The sequence below is a fragment of the Mustela nivalis genome, assembly GCF_964662115.1.
Source record: "Mustela nivalis genome assembly, chromosome: 11".
In the NCBI taxonomy this organism is placed as follows: Eukaryota; Metazoa; Chordata; class Mammalia; order Carnivora; family Mustelidae; genus Mustela; species Mustela nivalis.
The window spans coordinates 96,263,201-96,289,169 of record NC_139030.1 but is presented as its reverse complement, the minus strand read 5'-3'; the positions used below and the strand labels follow the sequence as shown (position 1 = coordinate 96,289,169).

General features: G+C 37.8%; 2 protein-coding genes and 1 long non-coding RNA gene across 11 annotated transcripts in view; 1 reads left to right on the top strand and 2 right to left on the bottom strand.

The window, feature by feature from the left end:
* The window catches only part of PLEKHM3 (pleckstrin homology domain containing M3), a 1,279,556-nt gene that overhangs the window by 296,700 nt on the left and 956,887 nt on the right, over nt 1–25,969 (bottom strand). The gene's annotated exons all lie outside the window — the stretch shown is intronic.
* CPO (carboxypeptidase O) overlaps nt 1–25,969 on the top strand; it is a 59,286-nt gene that overhangs the window by 4,026 nt on the left and 29,291 nt on the right. For 2 of the 9 annotated variants that reach the window (XM_082690476.1, XM_082690473.1), the window contains exon 1: nt 3,458–3,597. The exons of 2 other annotated variants lie outside the window; for them this stretch is intronic. Coding sequence is in view for 4 of the 7 variants with exons in the window: in XM_082690472.1 (XP_082546598.1) it covers nt 13,771–13,828 (58 nt within the window). In the remaining 3 variants the exon portion in view is untranslated. Of the gene's footprint in view, nt 1–3,457; nt 3,598–11,390; nt 11,539–13,726; nt 13,829–25,969 lie in introns of those variants that run through there. 5 more of the 9 variants (XM_082690471.1, XM_082690472.1, XM_082690470.1 and 2 more) reach the window with 5 other exon arrangements.
* LOC309844162 lies at nt 1,929–8,217 on the bottom strand. The gene is made up of 3 exons (XR_014300523.1): nt 8,046–8,217; nt 5,736–5,846; nt 1,929–1,986 (listed from the first exon to the last, which is right to left on the bottom strand). It is a non-coding gene; the product is annotated as an uncharacterized lncRNA (long non-coding RNA).

Below are 25,969 nucleotides of genomic sequence, written 5' to 3'. Positions count from 1 at the left end.
GTTAGTAAGGTAAAGTTTGCCAGACATGTATTGAGTTTTCCATGAAACACATTTACATTCCAGAGCTTTATTGGGGAGCACTCACAGGAAAAATACTTCTGACGGGTGAAGGAAACATGATTGGGCAGAGAGAGAAATTAAGCAGTTATGCAAAAGAGGCTCTCGGGATTTAGGATGGCTCTTCAACATTATTACAAATGATGCAAGAGGGCTGGGCCTTTGCATCTCTCTCTACATTAGCCAGTTATTGGATTCCAGCTCTCACCAAAGAGAGGTTGCAACATTGGTTGACAGAACAATTTCTGGAGAGAAAGGGACTCAGCTGTGAGCCATCAGCAGCCAACACTTCAGTGGCAGAGAAACAAGTCTGAAGAGGGAATCTGGAGAGTGCACCATAGCAACTAGCACCATTATAGCACCATTGCATGGGTATTTTTGTTTTATTTTCCATATGGATATTCAATTTTTTTCCCACTATTTGTTAGAAAGACATTTCTTTCTCCCATTAAATTGACTTGGTGCCTTAGTCAAAAATCAATTGTATGGGTAAATGTCTCTATGCTATATTCTCTTTCATTGACCTATTTGTCTCTCTTTATGGTAACATCAAACTGTCTTAGTGACTACGGCTTTATAGTAACTTCTGATATTGGGTAGTGTAAGTCTTCCATACTGTCAAATTTGTTCATTTTCAAAATTGTTTTGGCTCTTCTTGATCATTAGCATTTTCAGAAAAATTTAGGATCAGCTTGAATTTCTTCAAAACATTGCTGAATTTGAGTGTCTCAAACCTATAGATAATTTTGGGGAGAACTACATTGAATCTTCCAATAATGAGTACCATAATTAAACACCTAAATGTGAGACTGGAAACCATACAACTTGTAGAAGAGAATACAGACAGTAATTTCTTTGACAACCACTGTAAAATATTTTTCTAGATATGTCTAGAGGCAAGGGAAATAAAAGCAAAAATAAACTATTGGGACTACAACAAAACAAAAACTTCTGCACAGCTAAGGAAACAATCAGTAAAACTAAATGGCAACTTACTGAATGGAAGAAGATATTTGCAAGTGACACATCCAATAAAGGGTTAGTATCCAAAATATATAGAGAATTGATATAGGTCAATACCTCAAAAGCAAATAACTTAATTAAAAAATGGCAGAAGACATGGACAGAAATGTCTGTCTATGTCTTCTGTCCATGACATTTCTCCAAAGAAGATATCCAGATTGCCAATAGACACATGGAAAGATGCTCAACATCACTAATCATCAGGAAAGTGCAAATCAAAACTACAATGAGATATCATCTCACACATTTCAGAATGGCTGAAATCAAAAACACAAGAAACAAGTGTTGGTGACAATGTGGAGATAAAGTAATTCTTGTGCAGTATTGGTGAGAATACAAACTGGTGCAGACACTGAAATACACTTATGGAAGTTCCTCAGTTAAAAATAAGACTACCCTATGATCCAGCTATCATATGAGTATTTACCCCCAAACTACAAAAATACAAATGCTTATAGCAGCATTATTTACAATAGTCACATTATGGAAACAGCTCAAGTATCCATTGATAGCTGAATGGATAAAGAAATGGTATATATATACAAGTGAATATTATTCAGTCATAAAAAGTATAAAATATTGCCATTTGCAACAACATGGATGGAGCCAGACAGTACAATGTTAAGCCAAATAAGTCAGTCCGAGAAAGACAAATACCATGTGATTCTGATCATATATGGAATTTAAGAAACAAAACAAATGAAAAAATGAAGAAAGAGAGGGAGAGAGAGGGACACAGAGAAACCAAGAAACAGACTCTTAACTACAGAAAACAAACTGATGGTTACCAGAGGGGAGGTGGGTGAGGGATGGGTGAAATAGGTGATGGGGATTAAAGAGCACACTTACATGATGAGCGCTGAGTAATGTGTAGAATTGCTGAATCTCTATATTGCACACCTGAAACTGATGTAACACTGTATGTTAACTATACTGGAAGTAAAATGTAAAAGTTCATAAAAAATGATGAATATCATGCTGTTTTCTTTTTTAAAAAATATTTTCTCCCATTTTATTGTTTATATTCTTAATATTTTCAGTGTTCCAAGATTCATTGTTTATGCACCACACCCAGTGCTCCATGTAGTACATGCTCTCCTTGATACCTAACGTTTGTATCATATGTTTCTCCCCCTTTGTATTTTCTTTAATTTCTCTCAGCAATCTTTTGTAATTTACTACGTGTAGTCTTGCATATCTTTCACTAGCTTAATTTTCAGATACTTGATTTTTAAGATAATATTACAAATAACATTTTAAATTTAATGTAATTTTCCAATTGTTTATGGCTAGAATGTAGCAATATGATGGATTTGCAAATTGTGTATCATGCTAACTCTAGTTCTAGCAGTTTTTGGCAAATTTCAAAGAGTGTTGTAGCTGTAAGTCATGCTTATAAATAGTGACGATTTTATTTTTTCCTCTTCAATATTTATGCTTTTTATTTCCTTTGTTTTCTTATTGCTCTAGACTAGACTTCAATACAATGTTTAATAGAAGTGGTAACAGTATACACCCTTGCCTTGTTCTGGATCAGAGAAAAAAAAAGGTGTTTGTGGTTTCATGATATATGATATTACCTATAGGTTTTCCATATATAACCTTTGTCACATTGAAAAAGTTCATTTTATTCCTTTGTTGAGAATTTCTATTTTAAATAGGTATTGGATTTTGTCAAATGCTTTTTGTATATATTAAGATAATTGTGTTTTTTATTCTTTTTTTCTGTTAGTATCAATCATTGATTTTTCAAATAATAAACTAACTTTATATTCCTGGAATAAAATCCACTTTGGCATGTTTTTATGTATTGCTAGATTGAATCTGCTAATATTTTCTTAAGTTTATCCAAATCTATATTCATGCAAGATATTGGTCTGTAACTTAAAAAAACCATTTTTATCAAATACTGTTGGGGTTATGTTAGCATCATAAAGTGCTAACTTCTATTTTCTGAAAGAGTTTCCCTCTTAAAATCTTCAATAGAAAAACTGATAAAACTTGGAATTTCTTTGTGGAAACATTTCGATTGTAACTTCTATTTATTAGATATAGAGTTATTTAATATTGTATGTCTTTTTGTATCAGTTTTTGCAAGTTGTAATTTTCAAGGAATTTTTCCAAGTTCATCTAGTGTTGGGAGATAATTCTCCATGGATTTGTCAAATTTCTGTATGTTTTGTGAGCTGAAGCACTGACAGCATTTGTCCCAGACTGTCTTTTGAAGATATTTGTATGGCAAGTCACCTTGGAAAATAGAAATGATTTCTCTGTCTGGAATAGAGGACGGGTTTGTTGGTTGTCTGGTATAATAAAGATAATGTCTTTCTCTGGGGCAAATGTCAGGTGGGTTTGCTTGCAGTTCCTTTTCAAAGACTGGAGTTTTTCAACATCAGGGTTCCTCAGCCATGACACAAAACAACTATGTGTGCAGCATCCTCAAGAATTACTATGTCTCCTGATGGAACTTAGGATCGAGGGAGAATCTGCTCAAACATGAAGCTCATGAGACTTGCTGTGAGTAATAAAATCCTTTGTCTCTGATCCAGGAGTTTTGTGTCTTCTGCTGGCACACACAAAACTGGCAGGCTAGTTTAGCTTGCAAATATACTGATATCTTTACAGTTCTTGACAATTCAGTATATTTTGTATTTCTTGAAAATTGGCATAAATTACTTATAGTACCCCTTCATTATCATTTGGGTGTAGATTAGTAAAAAGAAAAAAAACAACAAAAAAAAAAACCCTGCCTTTTTCACTTAATTTATTGTTCTTTCTCTCTGTTTCTCTGTGTGTGTGTGTGTTTGTGTGCGTGTGTGTGGTGTTTATTTTGCTAGGGGCTTATCAATGTTATTAATTTTTTTTTTTTTACCATTTTAGGTACAAAATCTTTTACAATGTTATTAATTTTTAATGATAACTTCTGACTTCATTTATTTGCTCAATTTTGTCTTTTTTATATCGTTAATTTCTGCTTTAATATATTACCTTTATTGTACTTATTTTGGGTTTAATTTTCTCTTCTTTTGTTAGTTCCTTATGAGGAAACTTAGATAATCAATTCTTATATCATTTTTATTTTCTAATAAAGGCATTTAATGTAACAAATTGCCTTCTAAGATTGCTTTAATGTACCTCACAAATTTTAATATGTGGTATTTTCATTACCATGCATTTTCAAGTACTTTCTAATTTCTCTTGTGATTTCTTCTTTGACCCATGGGTTATTTAGATGTGTGTAGCTAACTTTCCAAATATTTGAAGATTTTCTAGATGTCTTATTATGATCAATTTCTAATTTAATATTATAGTGGTCAGAGAGCATACTTTGTATGTCTACCTTGGTGAATGCTCCATGTGCATTTGAAAAGAATATTGCAATTATTGGGTATTGTTCTAAAATATCAACTAGTTTTGGGACTGATGGCAGTTTTCACACTTTCTATATCATTACTGATTTTGTCTATTTGTTTTATCAATTGGATTTTAAAATTTCCTATTTCTACCTTTTCATTTTTTATTATGTATTTTTTAAAGATTTTTAACTTTTATTTATTTGACAGAGATCACAAGTAAGCAGAGAGGCAGCCAGGAGGTGAGGGAGGGAGCAGGCTCCCTGCTGAGTAGAAAACTCAATGCGAGGCTTGATCCCAGGACCCTGAGATCATGACCTGAGCAGAAGGCAGAGGCTTAACCCACTGAGCCACCCAGGCTCCCCTATTCTACCTTTTAAAAAAAAAGGTAAATTTACATATTTTGCCTTTCCTTCTCTTGGATTTTTGTCCGTGCATTTTGAGATGTTTTTATTAGGAGCACGAATATTTAGATGATTACCATGTTTCCTTGATGACTCAACTTTTTAAAATTACTAAGTATTGTCTCTTTTAAACCGTGGTAATACCCTTGATTTTGACATTGACTTTGTATTATTATAGCTGCACAACCCATCTTAGAGATGGTGTTGCATATTTTGTCTTACAGCACACATTTACTTTTCACCTATCTGTGTCTTTGTATTTAAAGTAGGTTTCTTGCATGGCACCTGGCTGGCTCAGTTGGTAAAGTAGGCAACTGTTGATCTCTGGGTTGTGAGTTTGAGCCCCATGTTGGGTGTAGAGATTACTTAAGGAAATTTTTTTTAAAAAGTTATTAAAGTGGGTTTCTTGCAAACAGCATAGTTATGTCTTGTATTTTTAATCCAGTCTGACAATCTGTTTTTTAGTAGGAGTATTTAGTTAATTTAAAATTAATATAATATTTGGTATGGTTGGATCTGAGTCTATCATACTGCTATTTGTTCTGATAGTTCCATTTACTCTTTGTTTTTCTGTCATTTTTTGATGACTTCTCTTGGGTAAATTGAATAAGGTTTTTTACTTATACATACCTCCTCGACTGACTTTGTAGCTGTACTTTTTTTAGTGTTTGCTCTAGATATTAACACATGCATCTTTAACGAAACATAGTGTATCTTCAAAAAATATGTAATCATATCACACAGTGGAAAGAATCTTACGATGGTATAAAGAAGCTTATCCCCTCCCTCAATCCTTTGTGTTCTTGTGGTTATAAGTTTTACTTATACAAATGCTATAAATCAAAGTATACATTGCTCTTATTTTTGTTTTAGACAATAAATAATTATCTCAACGTACCATTTCTGCTGCTCCTCATTCCTCCTTGCAGATACTCAGAGGTGAATTCTCTCAGTTCTCGTGCCATGCCTCTAGTCTTCTGAGTATTAGCCCCAGGAACTTAGGGAAGGACTGTGGGAAAGAGCTGTTGAATACACACTTGCTCTGTGACTGGGGAACCGTGGGGTTCAAATCTGCTGTGCCACTATACATGTATGAAACCTCCACAAAAACCCGAAAGGACAGTGTTCAGAGAACTTCTGGGTTGGTAAACATGTGACGATGTGGAAAGGTGGCACATCTGGAGAGGGCATGTAAGCTCTGTGCCTTTTTCCCACACCTTGCCCTAGGCATTGCTTCCATCTGGTTGTTCCTGAGCTACATCCTTTTGTATCCTTATGGTAATCTAGTAATTAAAATGTTCCCCTGAGTTCCATGAGCTGCTCTAGCAAATTAGCTGAACCCGAGGAGGGAGTTATTGAGACAGGAGCACATCATCTTGACATTGCAGCTTCCAAGACTTTGAGGATGACAGATCAAAAGCCACAAGTGCAGGTGCAGAGCATGCACTCTCCTCTTCCCTCTCTGCCCCAGGGTATGCACAGACTTATTATAATACATTTGCATTGTGGGTACAGACCCCATGGAGAAAGACTGCCAGGACTATTCAGGTACAAACCTTGTAGGGTCAAAAACTCCCCACCCAACCTGTAGAAGGAGTTCCCGAAATGATTGGAAGCAGCCTCCTTTAGAGACCACCCCACTAGGAGTCACAGCACTTCCCAGCCCAGAAAGCTGCCGCACATATCCAATCCCAAAACAATCTAGGGCTTGTTCCATCTCATGAAACCCGCTTCTCCCCACCTTGAGCCCCTCCCCCACCATGAGCGTGTACTTCTGCTATAATAAACTGCTTTGGGCTTGCTACTTTCCTTCTGGCTATCTTTAGTCTGAGAGTGGATCCTCATGTAAATCTTCTCATGGGAATCCAAGGACCAGGATCTCCCACACAGCACAAATAGTCGTACTGATAACAAGGTCTCCAATCTACAGCCTATCAGTCAGAAGCACAGGTGGTCACCTGGGCTTGCAATTGGCATCTGAAGTGGCAGAGGAGGCAGTCTTTTAGGATTAAATACTTAACCCGTAGAATCTGATTCCATCTCCAGGTAGAGAGTATGAGAATTGAGTTGAATTGTAGGACACCCAGATAGTGTGCAGAAAATTGTTAGGTATAAGGGGAAGAAGACCACTCATTAGAAATTGGTCTCAGAACATCCCTTGTAGGCCAATAAAAGTACATTTCAATTTTGTCTTTTTTTTTTTCCTTCACCCTATCAGATACTATACCAGATTTTCCACTCTGCCAGGAATAAAGGTGACCATGGGTCTTTTCCCCCTTAAGAACGTCTGGTCACTTTATGGAATGTAGTTCATTTAGATATCTTGGGGTTCTTATCTCTCTGACAGATGAAGACAAAACGCCCACAGCTATGATTTAGTAACTTCTCTGGAGTGCTCTTGCTGCTAGAAGAAAAGCAACAGTTTCTCGTGACTTTTTACATCCTTATAGGAAGTGGCAGTCACCCGCTGTCACTTCAGATTTATTTGTGGAACTCCCTCAGTGAAAATTGGTATAAACCTATGACTTTTGTGATCATTTTCAGTTAATAAAAATGTCTTATTTACAGTCAGCAATTCAAACATTTAGTCCAAATTAATAATAAATACTTAAAATTTCATTGAAATTTCCCCTTTCTCGGGTGCAGCTTACTGCAAGCTGGATACCAGTAGTGGAAGAGGGGACATCATTGGCTTTCTCTTACCTGCCCTGTGCTTCTGCCCTTCCTCCTGTCTTTGTAATCTGCTTTCAGACCCCTGCCAGGTGGAGTCAGTGGGAAGAGGGAAGAGTGAGGAAGCAGAAATGCCTCACTTTACCAACACCAATTTCTGGCTGTAGGGGATTTTTTTTTTTTTTTTTTAAACTCAGCTTGAGATCTTTCATGGATTCTTGGGATCTTTCATGGATTCTTGGAGACCTTGGAGACCTGTGTCTGTCTCCCTCATTATCAGGGAATCTCTCACCTGACTTATTCTCCATGAAGTTAGATCCATCTCTATTGCAATGGGTCTTTAACACTTTCCTCAGTGCTTAGCACTTTGGCTTCAGTTTGGCTGTGACTTTTGCTTCCAGGTGTTCCTGGTGAACATAACTTGAGACTTTCCATGCTGTCCTTGCCCTGAGGAAACACATTCTTTGACTAGCTTTAGGAGAGCAGCTTCCCCTGTAGCTGTCTTTGTTTCCTAAGCAGCGAATCACACAACACTTACCTTTAGGTTTTCTAGATGGACTGTATGGCCATGTATCAAACTCTCTCGGCAACCATCTTGAAACATCTTTCTTTGTCACAATGTGTAGTAAGGATCCCCAGGACTCCTCCCTTGGGGACTAGGATTCTCAACCCAAGACTACAGTCTCCAAAATACTGGCTAATCTCCAAATCCTAACCTCTTTGGAACCTTTCTGTGGATGAGAAGCTTAATAGTTACAAGCCTGATTTTTCACCTCCCTTAGAAATTATATGATCTTCTACTTCACTTTGGGATTGTGAAAAACTAGATAATAAGCCAACATAGAGTTGCTTATGCTAAGCCCCCTGTTACCAAACCAAGACTTTACTTAATTACAGTCTTGGCTCTCCCACAAATGGAATCTTAAGCCAGCCAGTCAGGAATTGCCTGGTCAGCACTAGTGAGGTAATCTGCCCGACAGACCCCAGTTATCCCCTAAAGGAAAGTAACCTTGTGATAACCAACCTACTTTTGTCTAGAATAACTTCCTTATTCCTGTTCCCTTCTGCCTATAAAAGTCTTTCATTTTGTACAGCTTTTTGGAGCTTCTTTCTGTCTGCTAGATTAGAAGATGCATGATTCATAAATCATTAAATAAAGCCAATAAGATCTTCAAAATTTATTCCACTGAATTTTGTTTTTTAACAAAATATATCGTGGTGCCTCAGTGGAAACTTGCATTTTTTTTTTTTTTTAAATCCTGTTCTACTTGAAGTCATGATAAATTGAAAACAACCACAGTCTGGCAATTAAAGGATACTAGGGTATAACTATTCAAAATAATAGTTCTGTAGCATCCTCCAAAAAAGAATCAGGACATTCTTTATTTGTTGATTTGAAATGATCCCTAAAATACAGTGTTAAGCAAAAAAAAAAAAAAAAAAAAAAAAGGAACAGTATGTAGATACAGGATGCAATTGCTATTTTTAAAAAAGTGGAAATAGATATGTTTTTGCTTGTGTTTAATAAAATATCTCTGATGGGATACACAGGAAACTGGTTGCCTCTAGGGAGAGATATTTGGTAGCCAGGGATAGCTTTTTTTTGTTGTTGTTCTTTTTGAAATTTAAACCAAGTGAATATATAATTGTGTTTAAAAAGAAGATAATGTTAAATTGAAAAAAATAGAGGAAGTGAAGATTACAAATGATTTCTTTCCAGAGCTTGGGTGTGAAGGAAAGAAAAGAGCAGAAGCCAGAACTGGGTGCAGGGTTAAGGAGTGATGTTTTATTTTTTGTAGCAGAGTCATGGCTATTCCATGACTTGTGTAAGACTGTGACAAGATTTTGGAAACGGCACTCTAAATTATGGCTTCTTGGAATATTGAATATTTTAGGCTAAAAAAGTTTGAGAAAACAGTAGAAACAGGAAGGTTGCTCTGACCTCCCCCCACACTGGTCTGCCCTGCTAGAGGTCATAAGATCCCATATGAAAGGTGCCCTTTCTATATCTGGAGGGAGGGAACATCCTTATCTGCAAAAACAGAGACTAGAATATTCTGCCAAGAAGAATCCTAACAAACAGGTCTTAGTAATTCTCCCCAGTTTATTGTACTTTCTTCAAACTCTCTGACCTATCATAGTTCTACATGACTGCCTACTCTTCAACCCAAGCATAAAAATACTCAGATCCAACTGTTTCCTCGGGTCCTCATTCCTTATGAAGGCTCCATGTCACATAAAACTTGTATGCAAGAAATTTGGATGGTTTTCTTTTGTTAACCTTTCTTTTTGTCAGTTTCATATTCAGATTGAGCCAGGGACCCCAATAGGGTCAAGGAAAACTGGCTCATTCTCTACAGCAATTATATTGACCCATGACATCCTTCTCCCACCCAGGCATTTATTGACACCCACTGATTTACGAGAGACTTAGGGTCCTCCTGAGAAATCTTGAGCTGTATCCACCATGGGGATTCAGACGTATATCATACGTCCCCCAAATGGTGTTTGATTGGAGAAGTGAGAGCAGAGACTAGAATATTTGATAGGACTAACGTCAAGAGAACTCTAAGAAGCTATGTTCTGAGTTTGTCATTCACAAAGAAAATAGTGTGCAAGGAGTTGTACAAAGTTGCGCAAAGCTTCAGGTCTATTAGGGACATGCTTGCCATTAGGCTTCTTAAAAAACATTAGGGCAGAGGTTTGGGAGCCATAACCTTCTCTTCTGTCTGCACACACAGTTGTGCAGGCACCATGCAATGTACTGCTGCTAGTGTCCACATTGAAAACATTGGCAGGCAGAATGGTCAGCAGGACTCTGCACCCCACCCAGCATGGAACCCTAGCTCAGCAGAGGTGAGGCCAGCAATTAGACATATTGCAGATTCAGCTGGAATCTTCAGAGGCTGCTGAGCTGGAGACAAGAGTGCCAATAGCTCTCCAGCAGTGGATGATAGAACCTCAACACAGGGGCAGGGAGAGGGCTAGGAGAGGTAGGTCTCTGACAAGACAGCAGCCACAAACACAGCTTTCTCATGAATATATATAAGATCTCCCTTCCTTTTGGGGATCTCACACATACTGGAGACAGAGGTAGGTGGAGGTTGCGGTTAGACTACTTGGCAAGGTGCAGGAAAACATTTGTAAACTACTTTGTTTTTTTAATCTGGTGCAATTTGAGTTCAATCTGGAAGCTGATGAAACCTGAGAGCATTTGGGTTACATAATATTTTTTATTTATGATTTACTTTTTGTATAATAGAGACTTGTATATGTTCATTAGCTGTGCTTGAGTAATTAAGAGGAAGAGCTTGAACATAAAAGAATATAAGTGAGGGAGGAAATAAACCAATTTGTCAAGGTCCCTGGTCCTAGAATTGGGGCTAATGGTGGAAAGATAGGATCCAAAAAAAGACACCTTTTCTACAGATTCAAAAGGGGAAGTGAGGAGGAGCTGTTGTGGAAATAGATTTTTAAACATGGATTGGATTTCCTCAATGTAGTCAAGAGCTGTCTCATCTGCTGAGAGATGAGTAAGAGAGATGAGTGGACTGGGGGTCTTGAGGAGAGCCATGGAGGTTTATCTACTCCTTTTGGGGAATTATGTTGACTAGACAACTATAAAATAAGTGGTGAGTGGTGCCAAGGGCCCCACTGGAGTTGAAGACCATGAATTTTAAGTGAGATAGCTTTCCTGAACCCGTAAGTCTCTAGGTTAGGTACATTCCTGTGGGCTTCCACAGGTGCTGACTTTCCATATGATAATTACTTATCCCACTACCGTGTAGTTGTTGAGCTTCCCCCCTCAAGAAGGAGGAGAAGCTCTCTTATTCACTGTTTTATTCTTTTCTGAGTCTAGTATAATTTCTTCTACTGTTTTTAGTGCATAGCAGATGCTCAACAAATACTGGCTGAATAAACATCAACAATATGGCAGTTGTGAGATTCCTCCCATCGCTCTCAGATGCCAGGGTAGAGAAGCAAAAGAGGTGGATGGTGTAAATGGTCCAGAGTGATTAGAAGATTTTCAGGTGGGTGTAGCAAGGGTTGAAGGAGCTGGCAAGAGCCTTGTTGACACATGCTCCATAAGGATTGGGTTGGACAGGATTTGAGAGGTGGTGCATGCCAAGGCCAGGGAAAGGTCTGAGGCAAGACCATGGGAGTGGTATGTTCATGGGAATCATTAGAGCTGGAGCAGGGCTGGGATGTGACCTTGGCAGGTCCAGAAGTGCTCCTGGCCTTAACATTCTGCTTCTCAGTGCATTCCTCCCAACCTAGTAGGAACCTCCCACGACCAAGGATAAGGAGGAGGAAAAAGTTTAAACAACAAATAGTTCCTACTTGAAAAACAGATTTGTGAGTGGGAAATGAAAACAGACATTGGAACTTGATTTTTAAATGACAATCTTGACATTAAATTCTTACAGAGAACTTTTCTTTCAAGTAATTGACATGAGATTTGCAAAATCATGTCATTATATTTGAAACTCTCCTAACCTTGGGTCAGTATTATTATATTGGCTTTGAAAGCAGGGACCATACCTGAGTCATCCTTGTAGGCCTTGGGCCTAGCATATGGGGATGTTGTCCAGTATGCTGGCATTGACCTAAAGTCTATCCCCGGGTCTTGCACCCAATTACTGTATTAATAATTATAATTTATTTCCACTGATATCCCAATCAGTTAAATTTACATGACTGTTTTTTGAGCTATCCAAGAGTTTTCCTCTCTAGCTTACAGATATTCTATTTAAGCAATACAAGTCAGAGCAACAAGACAAGCTTTGTACAGATTTCAGAACTGTATGAGTGAGGAACCTTCAAAGGTTCTCAAAGACTGCATTAAGAATAAATGTCTGCTGGATAAGAAATGTCACATCACTCTAACAAATAGGTTCTGGACATTCTCTCTTGGAAAACCCTCAACAAAGGGAAAATATGTACTCTTCCCAGTCTCAAGAAGTTTACAGTCAGGTGGAGAATGGTGAGAATGACACAAATAACTCTAATGGGAGCAGAATTGTGAAGGAGACAGAAGGAAGAAAAAAGGCCGTGGAAATTAACAAAGAGAAACAGCACTCTGCGTACATAAAGGGCCTTCATTAATTGTACTATTATAAACAAACAACTTTTATAAGTTGCATATTACTAATATATTTTATATTGGTGAATAATAAAATTGTAATAAAAATATGGTATTAAATTACAAAAAGAAAAGTTAGTTCATAGAATGCCATAGCAATTCCAAGGAATATAACTAATACATTATATGAAATTAATACTTGAAGATCAAGAAGCAATACAGCAATTGAGAAAGGAGTTATTAAATGATAAAGGATGTCACAATTGAATATTAATGTGGAGGAAAATAATTTAAATCCATGCCTCATCACTAAAATTTCATTAAGTTCCAAATGAGTTAGTGGGTTAAATTGTATCACAATCAGAAGAAAATAAAAGAGTCTATTTCTCCCACCTATGAAGAAGAGATATGTGTCTGTTAAGTTATAAATTTTGTATCATTTAACAGAATAAATCTACGAAATATGACACCTTTCTCTGAGAATGGGAAAATGATAAGACCAACATATAATACAAACTTACTATTAAAAGTAAAGAAATTTTACATATATATATATATATATATATATATATATATATATAAAATGTAGCACCTTAAAATGATAACCATTTATTTAGTGCCTGAGTCCATGGGTTGGTAACTTGGACTGACTCTCCGCTGCTCCTGCTGGTCTCTGCTGGCTTATTCAGGCATCTGGGGTCAGTTAGGTGGTCTGGCCACTAAGGGTTGGCTAGCTGTCGGCTGACATGATGGGGCACCTGCTCTCATCATCTAAAATTCTCATCAAGGTTTGTTCATGTGTGGCAGATGGGTTCCAAGTGCAGCCAGAGGGTAAATCCCAATGTACAAGTGCCTTACGTGTCTCTGCCTGCATCACATTTGTTATTGTTCAATGAGCTAAAACAATCACAAGGTCGGTCCCAGAGTCCACGTGGGAGGCCACTGCCAAAGTGTGTGAAATCAGCAAAGGGGCATATCTGTGGCCGTTTTGTCATCTACCCTACATCATAATTGGCAAAGGAGTCTTGCAGCTGTACCAGAGAGAACAGCAGATCATGGTATGGAAACTTTATAACAGTACTAGTGATTAAAGAAATGCACATTAATGTTGGCTTCTAGCTTTTTTTTTTTTGTAGAGCTGGAGACTGAGGCCCAAAGCTTTGTTAAGGTGGTGCAGAAGATGACTTCCCAGCCTGCTAACCAAGCAAGGTCTTTGATGCCAAGTCCAGCAATAAAGGGTAAACCTGGGTTCCAACTCAGCTCCAGCATTTTCTAGTGGTATCACTTGTATAATATCACTAAGCCTCAGTTTCATTTCTATAAAATTGGAAAATAATACCTATTACATAGGTTATAAGGCTCAAATGAAATCATGTCATAATACTCTGCAAGTGTCCTGGTACCTGCTCAGTACCTGCCTCCTCCTTCCCTTTTCTATGATGTGATCTTATAAAACCAGCAACAAAGGAAAGTAAAACAAGAAAGATTCAAAGGAAACACATGAGCAAAATAAGTAGATAAGCCATAGGGGCTAAGAAGAAACCAGTAACCCTTTATACAGTTATTAATTCACTAATTATTGAGTGCCCTTTCTGGGCTTGGCCCCATGCTAGACAATGGAAATATGTTCCCTGCCCTTATTTGTAATAAACAAATCATTACATCAGTAAGTATGAAATTGTGGCCTTAATTAGTGCTAGAAAGGACTCTTGATTAGTGCTAATAGAACACCATATAATAGGAAGAGATAACCCAGTCAGGAGTGGGAGCTGGGCAGGGAAGACGTTCCTAAGAAAAGAATGGGATGGAGTATAAAAGGGATGGGGAAGGTTATCTAAACTAGGGTAGGGCCATCAGAGGGGTCAAACCGCATGGCCCGAGGAAATGACAAGTAATCGTTTTACTCCTTAAAGCAATGTGAAGTCAGGGAAAGATATAGAGAAATTTGGGATTTGAAAAGCTTCTTCTGGAATCAGAGTAGAGAACAGATCAAGGAGAGAATGAGAGGCTGTAGGCAGGTGAATTAGGAAACTATAGACGGAGTCTTGTAATTTCTAATTTAGTTCAATTTTCCATAAAGCATTGCAAACCTATTCATTCTACTTTGATAAGTCCTAAGGAAATATACCCCAAATACTTGTACGTTCATCAAAAATGATCAGTGACTAACATTAGACTAATAATGTCTAATGAATAAAGTTAACTAAACGGTTTAGGCACCCAAGTCAGTGTTAAAATCCATATATATTTTTAACGACTAACAGGTCATAATTTTTTTTGTCATTATCAATTTAAAAAATTACTTTTCTTTCCTAGCTTGGCCAGCTTGATGATAACAACTTTCTAAGAAATATTACAAGTTTGAACTCCTTATTCATAGTAAAATTTGTACAGACATCTCAAAAGTCTGGGTTACTCCAGATAAAGTTTGGGTTTGGGCTTTACCTTGGCTGCAGTAATATGAAGACACCATGAGCTGAATTAATCTCACACAAATTCCTCATTAAGTGAACTTTTTCTTCCTGATCTTCAACTAACCTTTCTAACTGCCCCCAAAAGGAATAGACCATAAAAATATGGAGCATTGTCAGGAAAAGTTGTGAAAAGCTATGTAATGGACCACAAAGATTATGGGGCATCTACAATGGTAAAACTAGACACTGTCTAGAGCACTATTTGTGATTACTGGTTTTTCATTGTTTTTGATGTATTTTATGATTCTGTACATCATAAAAAGTAAGTAACAATCCAAATGATTCTTGTTTGTAGAAATACCATTGAATAGTGTTTAGTGAAAAGAAGTGACAAATTTTGCATCTTTCGTAAATTTATTTCAGCATTCCTGCTGCTAATTTATATTTGTCCGACTTTTCCTTTGAATAGGTTCTAACTTCTTATTGACTCTCTCATTAATTCATGCAGTAAATAAAATCTTTGACGTGCATTCATTTTAAATGAAATTCTTGATTTTACGTTTTTTAAAAAATTATCCTTTTTCAGTGTCTAGTTTAGAGTGTCCTCAGCATTAAGCTGGGGGCCTGTGAGACTCGCAATTTGACACACATGAAATAGTAGCAAACTACCCTGAACGGAGCGGGGCAAGTAAGTTGATTTTATAATAGAGACTTCAGGTTGCCACTGGATTTGAGAAAAGAAGGAGATTAGGTCTTGCGCTCACCAAAAAACGATTTGAGAGAAAAGGTATGATTTCAGGGCTAGGACTTCAGAAAGCCCAGAAGAGATAGAAGATAGAACCTCCTATGATAAGACAGGGAGGAAATCAAGTATGATCAGTTCAGAGAGATTTGCTCTTTGGCAAGGGCCTGGGTATAAGAAATGCCAAGATTCAGCATCCCACTCTTGATTTTGGCTCAGGTTGTCACTGGGGCTGTGAGATCCAGCCCTGTGGCAGGATCTGTGCCTGGTTTGATTCTCTCTCTCCCTCTGCTCTTCCCCACCTGCTCCCACTTTCTGTCTGTCTTTCAAAAAACAAAAAACAATCAAGGCTAAATTTTATTCAGCATCTACTATGTACAAGGCAATTGGTGCCAGAGATTCTCAAGCCTGACTACCCATTAGAATCACCCGTGGGAATGTAAAAATGCTGCTTCCCTGGGCCCCATTATCAGAAATCCGAATGTAATTGCTCTGGGAAGGGAAGTGCCAAGGAAAATCCTCCAGGTGATTCTAAAATGAAACCAAGTTAATGAACTACTGTGCTATGCAATTTACAAGGGTCCTTTGATTTAATTTTAACTGCTCTAGTAACCCCTCAAGAGAGGTATTTTCATCCTGGTTTTCTAGAGGGGGGAATGAAGGCTCAGAGAGACTGGGTGATCTGCCTCAAGGGGCTGCTAAGAGAATGAGGGAAATCTTGATTACTAGTGGTTGGTTTGTGGAGAACACTCCAGGTGGAGAGAAAAGCAAGAACAGTAGTGACATAACATTCCTCTAGGGTATTAAGGAAATGTTAAAAGAAGCAAATAGGTCCCACAATAAACAAATGAATACAGAGGGAACAAAATGGGACTCATTTGGGGAGTCTTAGTAAAACAGTCTGGGATGGAGATTCTGCCTTTCTGATGATGCTGGTGATGCTGGTCCCCAGTGTGCATTCTGATTCTTTTTTAAAAGAATTATATATTTATTTTAGAGAGAGAGTGCACAAGTGTACAAGTGGGGGAAGGGGCAGAGATAGATAGTCTTCAAGCAGACTACCCACTGAGCTTGGTACTGCATGCAGGGCTCAATCTCATGACCCTGAGATCATGACTTGAGCTGAAACCAAGAGTCTGACGCTCAACCGACTAAGCCACCCAAATGCCCCCACATTCTGCTTTTTTTTTTTTCTTTTAAGATTTTAATTATTTATTTGAAAGAGAGAGAGAAATCACAAGTGGGCAGACAGGCAGGCAGAGAGAGAGGGGGAAGCAGGTTCCCTGCTGAGCAGAGAGCCTGATGCAGGCCTCGATCCCAGGACCCTGGGACCATGACCTGAGCTGAAGGCAGAGGCTTAACCCACTGAGCCACCCAGGTGCCCACCCCATTCTGCTTTTTAATTGTAGGTTTTAGATAACATGGTCAATGCAGATTGACTCAGTTTTTTTTTTCTGTAATTGGGGTCAATGGTTGATCCTACTGATGTAGATTTTGGGGTTCAGGGCAAATGATCAAGAAAGACATCTCCAGTCCAAAAAGTGGTTTTATTAAAGCATAGGAACAGGATCCACGAGCAGAAAAAAGGTGCACTGGGGTTGTGATAGGTGTCTGATTATATACTTTCAAGTTGGGAGGGGTTAGGGACAGCAGAAGCCTACATGGAATCTAGAAACAAGATTTCCAGGTCGCTGAAGGGGCTAGCTATTGTTAGGAAAAAGTCATTTATTACTGTTTAGTAAAAACTCAGTCATGAGACTCTAAATGTTTATCAATGGGCCATATATCTTGGTGGGAGATATAGAGATAAAGAATTTTCCAAAGGAATTTTATATGTATAAAGTAGACTCACAGGATCCCAGGGAATGGGATAATGTTATGCTAAGATTGCCTTTTGCCTGTAACAATGTCAACACTGAGGCAACTGAGTTCCTAGAGGAAGGTCACTCTAACTGTTTCAAGGACTTGTGGATGGGCTTAAGCAGTAAGGAAATGTAATTTTTCCTTTGCCTCTGTTTCCCACATCACTACTACATGAAGGTTGTTTATGCATTAAAGCACAGTATCTGGAATGTAGTAATCATTCTATAAACTTTAGTGATAACTGTAATTTACTTTAACTTTTATAAGACTTCCCATCAGAACAACATGGCATCCTTCTGGGGGTTAAGGAAATGCTAATAGAAACAAACAGCACTTCCTCATATCAGGGAGATCATATGATAGTTGTCTTTCTCCACTTGACTTATTTCGCTAAGCATGATAGGCTCTAGTTCCATCCACGTTGTCGCAAATGGCAAGATTTCATTTCTTTCGATGGATGCATAGTATTCCATTGTGTATATATACCACATCTTCTTGATCCATTCATCTGTTGATGGACATCTAGGTTCTTTCCATAGTTTGGCTATTGTGGACATTGCTGCTATAAACATTTGGGTGCACGTGCCCCTTCGGATCACTACGTTTGTATCTTTAGGGTAAATACCCAGTAGTGCAATTGCTGGGTCATAGGGCAGTTCTATTTTCAACATTTTGAGGAACCTCCATGTTGTTTTCCAGAGTGGGTGCACCAGCTTGCATTCCCACCAACAGTGTAGGAGGGTTCCCCTTTCTCCACGTCCTCCTCGCCAGCATCTGTCATTTCCTGACTTGTTCATTTTAGCCATTCTGACTGGTGTGAGATGATATCTCATTGTGGTTTTGATTTGTATTTCCCTGATGCCGAGGGATATGGAGCACTTTTTCATGTGTCTGTTGGCCATCTGGATATCTTCTTTGCAGAAATGTCTGTTCATGTCCTCTGCCCATTTCTTGATTGGATTATTTGTTCTTTGGGTGTTGAGTTTGCTAAGTTCTTTATAGATTTTGGACACTAGTCCTTTATCTGATATGTTGTTTGCAAATATCTTCTCCCATTTCTGTCAGTTGTCTTTTGGTTTTGTTAACTGTTTCCTTTGCTGTGCAAAAGCTTTTGATCTTGATAAAATCCCAATCGTTCATTTTTGCCCTTGCTTCCCTTGCCTTTGGCGATGTTCCTAGGAAGATGTTGCTATGGCTGAGGTCGAAGAGGTTGCTGTCTGTGTTCTCCTCAAGGATTTTGATGGATTCCTTTCTCACATTAAGGTCCTTCATCCATTTTGAGTCTATTTTCGTGTGTGGTGTAAGGAAATGGTCCAATTTCATTTTTCTGCATGTGGCTGTCCAATTTTCCCAACACCATTTATTGAAGAGGCTGTTTTTTTTCCATTGGACATTCTTTCCTGCTTTGTCGAAGATTAGTTGATCATAGAGTTTAGAGTCTATCTCTGGGCCCTCTATTCTGTTCCATTGATCTATGTGTCTGTTTTTGTGCCAGTACCATGCTGTCTTTTTTTTTTTTTTTTTTTTTTGGTTCTTTCTTTCTTTATTATTTATTTTTTTAATTAATTTATTTATTTTCAGAAAAACAGTATTTATTATTTTTTCACCACACCCAGTACTCCATGCAATCCTTGCCCTCTATAATACCCACCACCTGGTACCCCAACCTCCCACCCCCCCGCCACTTCAAACCCCTCAGATTGTTTTTCAGAGTCCATAGTCTCTCATGATTCACCTCCCCTTCCAATTTACCCCAACTCCCTTCTCCTCTAACACCCCTTGTCCTCCATGATATTTGTTATGCTCCACAAATAAGTGAAATCATATGATAGTTGACTCTCTCTGCTTGACTTATTTCTTGATGATGACAGCTTTGTAATAGTGCTTGAAGTCCGGAATTGTGATGCCACCAACTTTGGCTTTCTTTTTCAATATTCCTTTGGCTATTTGAGGTCTTTTCTGGTTCCATATAAATTTTAGAATTATTTGTTCCATTTCTTTGAAAAAGATGGATGGTACTTTGATAAGAATTGCATTAAATGTGTAGATTGCTTTAGGTAGCATAGACATCTTCACAATATTTATTCTTCCAATCCAGGAGCATGGAACATTTTTTCATTTCTTTGTGTCTTCCTCAATTTCTTTCATGAGTACTTTATAGTTTTCTGAGTATAGATTCTGTGCCTCTTTGGTTAGGTTTATTCCTAGGTATCTTATGGTTTGGGTGCAATTGTAAATGGGATTGGCTCCTTAATTTCTCTTTCTTCTGTCTTGTTGTTGGTGTAGAGAAATGCAACTGATTTCTGTGCATTGATTTTATATCCTGACACTTTACTGAATTCCTGTACAAGTTCTAGCAGTTTTGGAGTGGTGATGCAACATGGGGGTTTAAGGGGGTAGGAGGAGAATAAATGAAACAAGATGGGATTGGGTGGGAGACAAACCATAAGTGACTCTTAATCTCACAAAACAAACTGAGGGTTGCTTGGGGGAGGAGGGTTGGGAGAAGGGGCGTGGGGTTATAGACATTGGGGAGGGTATGTGCTTTGGTGAGTGCTGTGAAGTGTGTAAATCTGTACCCCTGGGGATAAAAATATATTATATGTTTATAAAAAATTAAAAAATTTAAAAAAAGAAACAAATAGGACATGGGAAAGTTAGGGTAAGGGATATGCAACCCCCCTTTGCTGGAAATAACAAGTACGAGTCTTGTGAAATTTGGTGCTCCCAGTATACAAGTGGGGAGCTGAACTTTTTCAATGTATTTGGGTTGACTAAAACCCATTGTAATTTTACTAACTACTTTTCTGTATAAACTGAATCTCATATGAAATCCAGTAGGAGTCTTGCTTCTATCTTTTTATTTTAGACCTATAGTGAAATTAATGGGAATATGAATATAGGAATTATATTGAATTAGGGGTATTTTATATTGAAAGTCAACTATGCTGGAATATGTTCTTAGGTCATAATCAGCAAGCTAGGATTATATAGATTGTATAAGTTGATTTTGGTAGCTAAGATAAAGCTCATTTTCAACAGATGCTCATTTTCAAAAATCTGTTTTTCTGAAGTATGTAAAGCAGAGAAGCCCCTCCATGCTTTGCTCCACCTTTAGAAAAATTCTCTAGAGAACTTTGTGTCAAGAAATTTCATGATAAAGGATAAAACATTCTACATTTTACTGTTTGGCAGTTTGGTTTTTCTCTTCTGTATAGTATGGTCTAGTACTGGAAGACTCTTGTGCAGAACTGTAATCTGGTTATAGATCCTTGTTATTAGTGTCAATGATAATTACACAATATATTTTTGATAGTTTCTACAATGTGCACAGAGTTTTCACATACATTATTTCATTTAATATGTTCCACAGCTCTGAGTAGGAGGGCAGACGGTTACAACTACTTGTGACGGAAAATAGGTGAGATTTGCCTCCAGTCACATGGCTGACACATGAGGGAACAAAAATTAGAACCTAAGGCTTCTGATTTTTAACCCAGTGTTCTGTACATGGCCCATCAAGTATTGCACTGAGATTCAGACAATGAATGTAATAATCTTTAATAATGATTTTGCTAAATATAGTCAATAGAAATGAAAAGGTGTAAGACAATGAACCTTGGGAAAAACCAGAGAGGAGAAGAAAGTCTGTTCTAATTGTGCCTTTCTTTTATATATACCTATATATAGGTATATTTCAATATATATGCACTTATATTTATAGTTTTATTGAGATAAGATGGACATATAACGTTATTTAAGTTTAAGATGTACAACATGTTGACTTGATACACTTCCATATTGCAAACTGATGATCACCATAGCATTAGCTAACATTTTCATTATGTCACATAATTACCTTTTTTTTGGTGATGAGAGCATGTAAGATTTACTCTCAGCAACTTTCAAGTATATAATACAGTATTATTAACTGTAATGACCATGCTGTATATGAGAACCTCAGAATTTATTCATCTTCTGACTGAAATTTGTACCTTTTGACCAACATCTCCCCATTTCTCCCACCTCCCTTCCTCTGGTAACCATCCTTCTCTCTGTTTCTAGGAGTTTGGCTTTTGTTTATATTTCATATATAAGTGATATCTTATAGTATTTATTTTTTTCTGACTTACTTCACTTAGCATTATGCCCTCATGGTCCATCCATGTTGCCACAAGTGGCAGAACTTCCTTCTTTCTCATAGCTGAATAATACTATGGGATATATATATATATATATATATATATATATATATATATATATATATCTTTCTTTTATACATACCTACATATAGGTATATTTATATATGTGGTATACACACACACACACACACACACACACACACACACACACACACATATCTTCTTTATCCATTCGTCTGTTGATGGGTATTCATGTTGTTTCCCTATCTTTTGCCTTTTCTTTATACCTGAGAAATCAATGGAAGTAGATTGAAAAATGATAATCCTCCTTACCAAGATTTCCAGAATGATGATCTAGGGTGATGAATCAAAAGTGTTTTTGTCTTTGTTTTTTAAATTAGTTGATAGTTAATGCTGAATGAGATACTATCCAGTTGGGAAAGACATGGAGAAGTATCCAAAGATCTAATTCCCAAGATAATTGTCCTTACCATACCTTGGTTCTATGTCCATCCCTCACCCAGGCAGGTATTTGGGGTTTCTGAACAAAATCCAGGCTCTTCTCTGGGATATCTTCTCTCTCCTTGCTCTACCATCTCCACTGTTGGCATTTGAGAGCATAAATTTCTTCCATTTTCCTCTTCCTTCCCATAATGATCTAAATAGAAGATACTTCAGCATTAGGGAAAGAGCAAAGTTTATCATCTCCACAAAAGGTTGAGGACCCTGCCATATAGTACTGCAAACACATTAGAGCAAGCAAGCAGTGAGATAGAAAATACTTTTTTTTTTTTTCAGGCCAGCTAGTGTGGTATGCTAAATAGTATGGTATGTGCTAATAGTATGGTATGATAAATAGCTAGCATGTGATTTTCTGTAGTTTCCTGGCTTTCTTTTGGGAGCCTGCTAAGGACTGGTTGTGTACGATTGCCCCTATTCTTCTGAACTGCAGTTTGGCTTCTGTATCTAATTATCCAACCAATCCAGAAAGATCCCTATGACTCAAGGACTATCATATTCATTTATTTTCATTTGTCCTGGAGTCTGATTGATGTGTTGGCTGGATCATCTGAGAAGCAGGTGCCAAGATGAACTTAGAAGTGGAAGAGATTTACAGGGAGTAATCCTTGAAAGATAAAAGGAAGAGGAAAAAAAGAGAGAAGGAAAGGAGAGCCTTCAGAGAATGATGCAGATCTGACACCTGTAAAAAGTGAAAGGGAAGAAAGGAGGATTGGGTACAGAGAGCCTCTGAGTGTGGCGCTACTCCAAGAAGATTGCTTCTAGAGGAATGCTGCACGGGTACCGTGGTGAGCCTTTGCACCACTTCTGTGCTCAGTCATTGGCTAGGGGATGTCTCTTAAATAGCATTTAGTCTCAGCTTGAATGCTGAGTCAGATTCTAAAAGTACTCACAGCCAGGATTGGCAGCAGTTTTTCTCTTTAAAGTAGATTTCAACAGGGTGCAACCATAGCTACCTCAGCTAGGTGAAGGGAAGCAGATGGTCACAGAAAACTCAGCCTTGCTGCATAGGTGAGAGACTAGGTCTAGACAATGGACTTATGCCATCTGTCAATAATATGCATTTCAATTCATGTTTCCATCCATCCACTCATGCGTTGCACGCATCCATATATTCACCCATTCACCCATCCACTCATCCACTCCTTTGTTGTCTTAGAAGATAGCAGCAATCTCTTATGCTTCTGTCACAACAAGAATGTACCCTTGGTGCTGTCATAGAAACCAAATCTAGATTTTGCCTTTTCTGCTACTAAGGCCATAATCTCTGAGTGACAATTGGTTTGTGTCTCCACCTAATCTGCCTGCATCTGCTTGTGACCATAAGTCAAACTATTATCCTTCTGAGACCAATCCCTTAAACACACATGGATGTTTGCCCAGCAGACACACCTCTTTCTTGAGTCCTACTGATATTTTGTTCCAGTGGGTGGCCTATAATTTATGTTCTAGCCCTTTGACTCAGTCATAAAAGTCATATCACCCGGCATAAAAGGTACATGGCAAGTGGGAATTTCATTGTAGTGACCATGGGTTCAGGGTAAGTGAGAAAAAATTAGGAACAGTAGAAATGGTGAGCTGGCTTGGCTGTGTACATTTCAATTTTTAGGTCCTTGAAGCTGTTTACTTTCAAAAATGACCCTAGCCTTTGTTAGTAATATTTTGTAGAGCTTCTTTCCAACTCAAATGGCAACTAGCCATGAGAAATCAGGAGTTTCATTTTGAGAGCACATTATTTTGGAGGATGAAGATGGTGGAAATGTCCAGGGTTTGGCATGGAAGAAAAATGAAGTTGATTTTTTAAACAAACATTACTGCCAATTAGAGTGTAACCTTCCTCTAAATCAGTAGTCTCAAAGGTTCTTCCATTTCTTCTATTTTATTACTCATTCTATCAAAGATAGAATAGCAACCAATTCCCACATCTTTCTTAGAACAATGTCTATGTTTTGGCAAGTCTTCTCTCCTGTGGACTTAAAGAACTACATGTGTTTGTAGGCATGCTATCAAATACTTTAAAGGACATGAAGCTTGCAATAATATTTTTGGGAGTAAATTTTATTGCTCTGGCTTTAAAAAACAATCAAATAAAAACAAGAATTCCATTAGTAGTTGAATATTGTAATAATAGAGTTGAGGATAAATTTTACTGTTATAGGAACTATAAAACAGCAATAATAAAAAACAGTATTATTGTGAATAAATTGTTTGAGATGACTAACTAGAAAGCTATAAAACACAACGATAAGGAAAGATGTGTTAATAATTCATCCTTGTTAGTGAGGAGTCCGTGGTTCCAGCTCATCGGCCTTCGGTGCTCTAGCTTACAGCTTTCATTACATAAGGTTGCAGAAAGATGATCTTTGGCCAGTGAGTTGGTAGGGAAACATATATTGCAGTGCAATTGGACATGGGGATTGAGGAAAATCTAATTATCAGTGACTTTAGGAAAACCCTGTGTAGCAATGCCAAATGATCTCACAACATTAAGAAATTTTTTTGCAGGTTTCTACTAACAATTTGTTTGCATTGTTTGTGCATTTTGGTGCATTTCTTATTTTTATTTATGTTCTTTTGCTTCAGAATAACAGCATGGAATTATATATTTGTCAGAGGGGGAAGACTATTCTAATCTTGCCTTTTATTTGGATTACCATGCATCTTTCTGCCCTGAGTCCATCTTGGTCCAATTCCAAAGAGTAGGAGAATGGAAAAAAAAATTTTAAAAACACCCACTGTCAGCTCCTTGGTTCCATTCTCCCTCTGTGGAACTCACAGCTCCATTAAAACCTTTGCTTCAGAGTTAGGACGAGGTGACTGCTTTGACCTGCACATGGATGAGGGAAAGAATGTCATGGGGTTGCATTTTACCTCGCATTCTGAACTTCAACAAAACTCAAATTCAAGATTTCTGAATCAACAATATCCTAAAGGGATGACAGAAGATCATAATGATGAAGTTGCCATTATGATGAGAGCCATGTTCTATGCGAATGGAGTTTTCTATACTCACTGCCTCCACTTTCTCACTTGGCTTTCCTTCTTTAACCAACTCCAGTCAGGCTTTTGTTTCTACCACATGTTGACTGTAATTGCTCTTTTCAAGGTCTCTGGGAACCTCTATTCTGCTATATAAGATTGCTAGTTCTCAGTCCTCATCTGACTCCACTTCTGAACAACATTTGGCCCAGCTGGTAACTCCCACTTTCTTAAAATGCTTTTCTCACTTGGCTTCTAGGACACAACAGTCTCGCAGTTTTCCACCTACTTCGCTGGCTGTTCTTTCTCAATTTCCGTTGCTGGATTCCTCTCTTCTACCAAGACCTCTAAATGTTAGACCAGCCCAAGGCTCAGTCTTTGTTTTTGCCTTCTCACTCTGTATTCACACCCTACATGAACTCCTCATGCTGCTTCAAACACCATCTTTTACAAGCTGGAGTCACAAATTTGTTCACCTCACTCCAGCTTCCCTCAGCTCCAGCCTGCCATAGTTGCTACCCACTTGAAAATCCCCTGGATATCTGATAAGCATGTCAAATTTATCAAAGGCAAATACAATTCTTAAGTTTTTTTCTCTTCAAATCTTGTCCTCTCTCAATTTTCCTCATCTCATAAAAACTAACCACTATTCACTTCATTTTGTGACCTCGAAGTCTAGGAATTAATCTTGAGTTTTCTAATTTCTTCACACTTCACAAT